General features: G+C 44.0%; 1 protein-coding gene across 1 annotated transcript in view; it reads left to right on the forward strand.

The window, feature by feature from the left end:
• Positions 1-2,661, forward strand: part of FGF4 (fibroblast growth factor 4) — a 16,625-nt gene extending 13,964 nt beyond the window's left edge. Inside the window, exons 3-4 of the mRNA XM_009886296.1 lie at positions 619-722; positions 2,485-2,661. Coding sequence (XP_009884598.1) covers positions 619-722; positions 2,485-2,661 — 281 coding nt within the window. The remainder of the gene's footprint in view (positions 1-618; positions 723-2,484) is intronic.
• The last annotated feature ends 6,693 nt before the right edge of the window (positions 2,662-9,354 follow it).

The raw sequence follows: 9,354 nt of genomic DNA on the forward strand, positions 1-9,354 counted from the left end.
GCCCGTCTCCGCGCCCCCGAGGGCGGCGGGCAGCGCGGGTAGAGGGGGCGGCGGCGGAGCTCATCGAGAGCTCCGGCGGAGCTCGTCGGCGCCGCTCAGAGCCGTGCTGTCCCCTCGCCGGCGGCGGGCATCAGGTGTCGGGGTTGCCTCAACATCTGGAGGGGCCGCAGTCAGTGAGCCGCCCACTCTGAGCAGCGGCCGGGGAGAGCCCAGCTCTCCCCCAAACTTGAAAAGCATCTGCTGGGGACTTAACCCCGTGGCCCCATGACTCTGATATGCAACTGAAACAATAAGATCCTGGGTGGGGAGGGGGGGGATATAAGCTGCATGATGACAAATGTTTCGTTCGCCCCAAGCACACTCTGGCTTATTTTAACCTCGGCTACACAGAAGGATGCCTGGGGGCGAAGTAAAAATAGATACTTAGCTAAAAGAAGAGAGGGCATGGGGCGTGGGGCAGCACGAGGCTGGGGTTCTGAGGCCACCCACAGCAGTGTTGGGGCATGGGGATCCACACCACACTGGGGATGGGAGCCTTTGGGTGAGCGCAGCACTGACACCGCACACTCTGTCAGGGCACAGCCTTCTGTCCTCCTAATTCCCGTGTCTCCTCTGTAGGTCTGCTGGAAATCTCCCCTGTGGAAAGAGGAGTGGTGAGCATATTTGGTGTTAGAAGCGGACTCTTCGTGGCCATGAATAGCAAAGGCAAACTCTATGGATCTGTAAGTAACCACCCATTATGTGCCCGGGGAGGGGACCATGGTCAGCTGGGGTGAGAGGTGTGCATGGTGCTAGGAGCTGCCCAAGCCCCATCCTTGCCCCTCCTGAGTCAGGCAATGCAGAGCAGCCCTTGCTGCCTTGCCAACAGAAGGTGTGCTGCCCACGTATGCTGCTTAATGAGCTTTTGAAATAAAACCCACTCTTTTGCATTACACTTCCTTGGTTCCCCCATAAAAACTATAGTCACCCAACCATGGCTACCCATCTTGCCTACCACACAGACCAACAGAGTAGTCATTTGTGTGGCAAGACCTCAAGCTAGCCTTAGTCCATATCCTTCTTGTATTTAAGTACAAACAGCCTTAAGCAGGTATGGCAATCTCTCACTCCATCTGTCAGAGTGCACTTGAACTTGTGATCAGCCAGGCCCCCACAAATAATCCTTTATGATGAGATGAATCAGTGCCTGTCACATAACCACAGATCAGTCTTTGTTAATGCTCTTGATCAGAGGGTCTGTTCCAATGACAGTTCAGCATCCTCAAGGTTTGGCCTTACATTTTTAAGGCAGCAGATCTATTAGGAGACAATACAGATCTTTCCTTTTTTTACATTGAATCTTTGGAAAAGAGGCATCTTATAAAATACACTTGGGGTGGACAATAAAAGTGCATATCTTCACCCATGTTGGGCTGTTCTGCTTTTGAGTTAATCTCTGTATAAGTTACTGTGATCAGCATGATTTCAAAACCATGTTCCTGGGTCTCCTTCCTTATCCATGGCTTCTCTATTTCATGTTTCTCAACTATGCTTTGAAGAAACTTGGGCTGGGGAAGAGCCAAACTACATCAAAGGCAAACAATGTCAAAATTAACCGGGGCACTTTCACATGAAGACACGAAGCATCCAGAATTGTTTTCTGGGGCATCAGTCCTGTTACAGAGGATTTTGACATAGAAAAGACAGGCAGAATCAGTCACCAAAGTGCGAGAGCTCCCTTTGCATCATTTCTTATGAAGACTGATGCTTTGTGTCCTGGATAAAGTAATTACCAGAGCAGTGTTCATCTTGGCAGGCTGAGACCTCTCTTACAAAACCCCAGGCTTTTGCCCAATACTAAGAGATGAATTCATTTGTTACTCTCCAGATAACAACCCACTTGTAACACCTGTCTCTCTTTGGACTTACTTGCAAACGAAACCTCTTCACTGGAAGTGTGCCTTTTGTCAGCTCTGTTTTCCTCAGCCATTAACATAAGTGAACCCAAACCCTTCCTTCGATTTTAAAACTAAAGAAGCAGAAAATGTTGTCCACACTGAGTGTCTTTAAAATGCCTCTTTCTCCTCAAGTGACATGAGAAAGTGCCAGCATTCAGATTTTTCTGAAGCCTCTCAGGCAATCTATTGCTGGTAGGACAACCCCTGAGCAATGAGCTGAGCAGGGCAGCAGAATTGGGCTGGGGCCTCACCCCACTGCAGCTCCGTTAAAATGTGCCCCTCTCCCTTCAGAGAACAGATGTGGCCATGGGTGTCCTTCCCTCCTTTAGGTGTACATGCCTGGCCTGCACGCAGCATCCTTAATGATCCTCTGACTCCTGAGTCCTGTTTGAAGCTTCGTTTGGGCGACCACTTCAAAAGATTAACAAGGGGAGGGGGAGTCAGCTGCACGTTTCCCCACAGCGCACCTTCTACACCTGGTAGCAAGAATATTTCCACACCTGATATTTAAAATTCCTTCCCTCTCATTCTTCCCTTCTCATTTCAGACCCATTTCAATGATGAGTGCAAATTCAAAGAGATTCTCCTGCCAAACAACTACAATGCTTATGAATCCAGGATTTATCCCGGGATGTACATAGCCCTGAGCAAAAACGGAAGAACAAAGAAAGGCAATAAAGTATCTCCCACAATGACAGTGACACATTTTCTTCCTAGAATCTGAGACATCTCCCTTCAGACCTACCTCAGCACAGGGGAAGACGCAGAACACGTTTGCGGAAAAGAAACGTGGTGCACTTTTACTGGAGAGTTTTATGCAAGAGTAGGTGTAAGATATTTAAGTTAATTATTTAAATCTGTATATATTGCCACAAAATTTATTTATAGTTCCAATATTTTTTTTTTAAATTTCTGAAAACAAAACCAACCTCCAACCCAAGGTATTTCATTTCATGGTGCAACAGTAGAAGACTTCTGCTTTGTGGTTTATTTAATTCGTTTCTAAGTTATCACAGGTGTGCTGCTACTCTGTGTCCTAAACCGGGTGAAATTCAATTCCTCTATTATGATGTTTTGCACTGTTTGTGTGTTGTACGGTGTCTGTCGTTGTACACGTGTGTGCTTGTTTGTTTGTTTGTTATGGTGGCTTTGTTCTCCTCTGCCTGTTTTCCAAACTCCCCCGTGACTCCCAAAGAAGCTCTTGGCCTCCGAGAAGGAGCGGTGGCGGAGGTGCCTGGGTGGGATGCCAGCGCGGAGCCACACACAATGCCTGACCTCCTTTGTGCGGCGCTGCTATTTAATTGGAACGGTATCGATTTACCTCGGTACAGAAAGCGTGGTGCTGAAGAGCCACCCCACAAATCTGTTTTTAGATCTGCCAGTGCTGAACTTTGAACTTTCCTGCAGTCCGTCTTCTTAGAGCTGCCAGGCGGTAGAGAGGCTTAAACACCTACATAAACTCAGCAGGATCAGGGTGGGTTTTCTTCTATTTAGATAAACAGGAGCATATGATCTTTTGTGGCCCTGCATGGAAGCTTATATTGGATATACAAGTGCTTGGCATGAGGCTGAAAAAAAAAAAAAAGTGTCTGTCCCTCCCCCAACGAGTGCACTGTGAAACACGCTACCGTGAATGAATTATATTTTATTCAAATCAAATTCCCTTTCACATTTGGAGACTACATTCATTTGTCAAAGCTCGTGAAACTCTGTAATACTCGTAAGTTTTTAGAAGGCAAAAACATTTGCTGGTTTGCAGAAAATACAAGCTCCACAGAGAGAATTTAGATTGATTGCAAGGAATTGAGGTTGTTTTGTAGTATTTATTATTTTTGGTGCAGTATTTGGAAGGAGAAATATGCTGCTTTTTTCTGTCTCATTCCCTGACATTAAGTTGATTAATTTCTACCTCACTAACTCTCAAAGCCAGTCTCCTAACAAAATCTGCATGGAAGGAAGGTACACGCTTTTCTGCTTGGTCTTACAGTTCTGGAGGAGGGCCTGGGGGAACAATCGTCATCCCAAATCTCTCTTTTTTTCCATATGTAGCCAAAAGTATTCGGGATAGAGTTGGTTGCATCCTATTTGAGCCTTGTCACGTTTGAGCTATCTTTACCCAGTGGTTTACTTTTAGTAAGGATAATCATGGTGAAAATATTTGCAGACAGCTGTCAGGCTGCAGTACTGTATCGTCATCGAGTAACCCTATATTTTTTCTTTATATATTTTGCAAGTGTAACTCATGTCTCTAATGTGATGAAGGAAAAGACAGGTTTGATTATGGGGGAATCACTAAAACGATCCATTTGTCCATTTCTCTTTCTTTCTTTTCTTTAAAAGATACATCGTCTTTGGGGCATCAATATGTTAAGTGGGAACCAGGACTAACCACAATGTTTGATGACTTTAGAGGATGTTTACAGATCATCTTCCAGTCTAAACTAGTTATTTCTAACTACATGCAAATCCGACTAGCTTTTTTTTTTCCCTTTCTCTTTACATTCCTACACAAAAACCTTTGTTCCTTTGTAATAGTATAGACTTCCCTATATCTCCTACTTACACATGACCTTGAAGACACTATCTACTCACCAAAGTTCAGTAAGACCAGAGCAGACCAGGACCAGATCGTAAGCCAGCTGCTGTCAAAGCAAAAATAACAATTAATAAAAAGGAAGCCAAATGAAGAGAGAGCGCCTAGGAAATGTCATGCCTAAGGATTTTTAACTTTTTTTCTATAATTTGGGGGATTTCTGTACTTTCTGTGTTTTCTATATGTGAGTAATCATTGTGTAATTATCACCACTACCTCTGACAACGGATGATTTTGTTCCAGATTTCAGATAGCAAAATCAGATCACAAAGATTTTCTCTGGGAATTGTTCTTCTTTGTCACTTTTCACTCCATTAAATCCTCAACCGACAACCTCACACAAGATCTGCCCGGAGGTAGTTGTTGTAACTTTGAAATATTGTGATAAAACCTCGATAACGATGTTACATGGTATGAGCTTTCACCATTTACCAGAATCTGTCTGTAGTTTTATACAGGTGCTGTTCAAGACTGTGGTGTATGTGCTGTGCACATTTAAATGCATAATAAATGATAAACGTTTACAACGTATGGCACCCTGGTATTGATTTTAACTCTTTAGAAGGGAACGCATCCTGCAATGGAAGACAAAAAAAAATGCTATTTCACTTTCCCAAAGACAGGGGAGTCTTTGCACCTATGCCAGCTACTTCACGAATGACAGCCTGGATTTCTTACTCAGCTAAAGTTCACCCTGCCAAAGCTGGAACTTGTCCAGCAAAGCCCAGCTTCACCAGCTCGGTAACAGATCCGCACGCTTGCATCTGCCACGCGCTAGTATTCCCACTCGTACTACTTGTGTGGTTATTAACAGCGGCAGCTTTTCCTGCAGCATCTAATATTAATGATCAGAGACACTAACCACTCCTGGCACTTATGTTGCTGGATGTTAACGTTACAAATGAAACCTGATTGCCTTTTTCTTGGCTTAAATGAGTGCTGCTCGCGCTCTCTTCATGAAGTAGGACTATATCAGCGCCAGACATTGCAGGATTACTTGTTTGATTTGAGACACTGTCTCTGTTTGCAATTAATGATTATACTCACACAAGCACATAGAAATATGAAGTGCTTTGTAGCACACCTTGTGGCAAGATTCTTCTGCACAACTTTTATTTATAATTATTGACACATACGCACTTGTACACACACACACACACACACTGTGTCAAATCTCTGCACTTTCAGTTTTGCTTATGGCTCACCCTCTTCCAAGGATTAGGAAAGGAGATGTAACGGGAGTGACAATATTCAGGTTTGGTCTTACACACTTGACGGCAAAGGGAGTTTGTCCAGCTGAGGGCCATATAAAACAGAAAGCCAGACCCCAAGACACAGACTTCTTAATTTTCCACTGTGTTATGCTCTTTTTCCTGTTCCTAGAAAGGGGAAGGCCATAGAGGAGCTGGGAACGTCCAGTGCCCTCACTCTGAGCGAGAGCTATTTCTTTCTAAAGTTGTATAGGCTCTATAAATATATAGCACAGGTGGGTTTTTTTAACTGGACAAGTATAGCTGCAGCGTGTTTAATGCTTCTATGAATAGAGACAGAATAAACAGGCAAACAGACATATATAATAATTTGTCATAATTAACTTATTTGTTCACAATGCTTGTAAACAAAGAACAAATGTAAATTTCTCACTGCCAGGTTTCCCAAAATTGTAACAAAAAGTTATGGCCAGGGACAGAAATGTGTTTCAGCCCCGGGGAGACATCCAATTATAATTTTAAGATTGGAGATAAATCCTAAGACGTGGTTCTTAGGAAGGTGTGATTCCAGAGTAGCTTTGCGGGTTCACAGCACCTAGAGTGCTGGTGCACATGTGGCCCTACCCACAGGAAAATATACGGCCCTGTTGCCACCGCAGACGGAGGAGCTTGAGATGTCACAGAGAACTCTAGAGAAATGTTCCTCCTCTGGCGTCACCTATTTTTTGCTTCACTGCAAAGCCAGCTTTCCTCATGTTGCCTTTGGAGGTAGTAAAAGAAATGCAATAAAGGTGAAACTGAATTTTAACCCCCCCCCAAGAAAGTCATGTACATCGTGTGTGCCAACATTTCAGAGATCACAGAGAGCGTTGCCATGCTCCAGGCATGCCGGTGCTCCTGCCATCCTCTACCAAACATTTCTCTGCACAGAACAACCAAAAACCTTTCCTGAGGTTGGATTAACAACTTCTGTAAGCCAGGCACGTTTCCCCCCATCCAGCAACGGTCCGGCCTGTCCTCTAGGATGACCAGAAGAGGAGCAGTGCCAGGCTGGCCCCGCACCGTGCCCCCGCTTGCCAGGGGAAGGGCAGAGACCAGGCTCCAAGCCCCGTCGGTCGTTTGCAGTCTTGCATGTTTTAAATGGTCCGTGCTTAACATTTTCTGACTCATCTGTGACATCTACCAAGTTGTCCGTATCTAATCTGTGCTAATAAAAATCAGCATGACAAAACACTGCCTTGTATATAAATAGCCACAGGTTTCAGAGCGGTCACTGAGTTTACAGTGCCAGATTCGGTTGTTCACACTTTACCACTTGGTTTCCACCGCAGTATATTAACTGACCATGCAAGTGGCCAATTAGAGAGTCTGTTAAGGGGTGAGGAGTCTTTTGATAAACGCTAGCAAGTACTTCAGCAAGACAGTTAAAAGGAATTCCCTGAAAGACTGCAGCTCCCTTTATACGACACAGAGTATTGTTGTTTGCCAAGCACAGATGAAAACAGATTTTTAATGTATAAAACCCACTCTGAAGCTAAAAAAAACCCCCAACCCAAAGCAACAACAAAAAACCCCCAGTTCTTCTTCTACCAAGTAATCTGAACATGGGACAGTGCAAAATTGTAATATCTAGCTGCTTTCAGGCAATACAACATGCAAAAGGGAGGCTGAGCATCAGCCGTGATTTATGGACTTCAAACAAGAAATATTACCCTGAACTGTTTGTTTTTAAAACTGATTAATTGAAAAATATAGCTTCCTATTGTGCCAAGAAATGCCTACAGCCAGTCACTTAAGGCAGACAATTACTTAATGTAAAACAGTGACCATTTTTTGTATCATAAGTTTCATTACGCATTAAAATGAAGCTGGTTAGTGCTGTTTATAGAACAGATTGATTGGGGTTTTTTCATTTTTGAGACTATTTAGTGATATTTTAAAATGTATAAAATTCAGACAAATGCTCCTGAAAACCGAGGATGACTGTTTTTTCCTTTTTGCGAGCAGAATGCTGCAATCCCTTTTGAGAACAATATTAGAAGATATGACATCTTGTCCATGCTCAAGACAAACAGAATTTTGAGAACCGTTTCTTAGCAAAATCTCATGCTGCTAATGGACCTGCAGCCTGAATGGTCCTGTGCTGGGAGTGAAGCAAGTAAATACAATGAAGACAGTTGCTAACAGGTTCCCTATGTGCTTTGTTACAGAGGCAGAAATTATATAGTGAATGGAAGGATTTCAAGGAGAAAATAGTCCAGTGCCACACTGGAGAATCAGGTGTTAGTGTCACCTCTGCCACTGGGTAACCTGTGATGCCAGCAACGTTGTGCAACAAGTGGTCCAGACTTTCTCTTCTGAATGCCCGACATGACACCATGAAGTGTGGAGAAGATGGTGAGCACCTGAAACTTAATTCAGCTACAGCTGTGTTGTGGATGTAAACGATGTCTTGGGTAACGACCAGCACTATGAAATGGTGGGAAGGTTTCGACCTGGGCAGTTTATAATACCGCACCTTTTTGACACCAATATCTCTGTGCACCCTGTTTCCAAGCTGTCGTTAAACAGTGTTGAAAATATATCCATTAGTATATTAAAGTTTGTGAGACATACAGATGAGTTCGTGAGTGCGTGGGGTCAGTAAGTCGTACAGTTTGCGACTGAGCAAAATAAAACGAGGAATGGACGCTCATTTAGCGAACACCGACTGTATTAGGCACTGAATGGGGTCGGATTTCTGGCAAAAAAGGTGGCACATGACCAGATTTTAGTTGCGTGGGCAGGTTTGATTAAGTTTTTCTTAAATTCTCACTGCTGGATTGACCTTGGGCACCTTCTAGTGTCATTCTGTGTGTGTACATGCAATTACATTTTATTACTAATCATACTATTTTATTGTGGGTAGATACAGAAGTACTCATTCTCTATGAGTCCCCAGGCTGTGTTGACCTTCGCTATCGTTCATTCACACTACTTCATATAGGTTAAAGAAAGTGATTTAGTGATGTTTGTACCAATTAACATATTCCAGATTCAAATTGGTTGCTAATCAGGTTACCTCTGAAGTACAAATCAGATCTTTATCAGCTTAAAGGTATTTGGCAAGTGTCAAAGCCACTTGGTAAAACTCTGTGGTTTCTGGGGAGCTGCTGTTAACATCCTTTTTCATTATCTCCGCAGCTACATCTGTTTGCTTCCAGTGCCTTCAAGAAAAGCGCTTGTAATACTAGCTGGGGCCAATACAGCTGTTTAATGTCATAAAGGTTAAGGGTGCTTGCGAGAAGAAAGGGAGTGCCACCTGCGGGCCCAGCATCCATTAGAGACGGGAGAGACCCCAACCTTGTGGGGATCTTGTCAAAGATGTTTAGAAGACACGTCTGGCCATGTGTCTCTGACTGACGGCCGCTTGGCAAGCTTGAGGGCTCATCTGCAAGGAATGTTTTGGAGCTTTTTTTTTGGTAAACCTCTTTTATAAGCTCTTTCACTTGGCCAGGTGGTAACTGGGTCCCTGCTCTGATCCCCTGTCTGGGGTGGGGATTGCCCCGGGCTGGCTCACAGCAGCTCGTGCCTGAACATCACTAAGCCAAGGCTGCTCCAGTGCCTCTCCATG

The sequence above is a fragment of the Charadrius vociferus genome, unplaced genomic scaffold, assembly GCF_000708025.1.
Source record: "Charadrius vociferus isolate BGI_N301 unplaced genomic scaffold, ASM70802v2 scaffold115, whole genome shotgun sequence".
Taxonomy (NCBI): Eukaryota; Metazoa; Chordata; class Aves; order Charadriiformes; family Charadriidae; genus Charadrius; species Charadrius vociferus.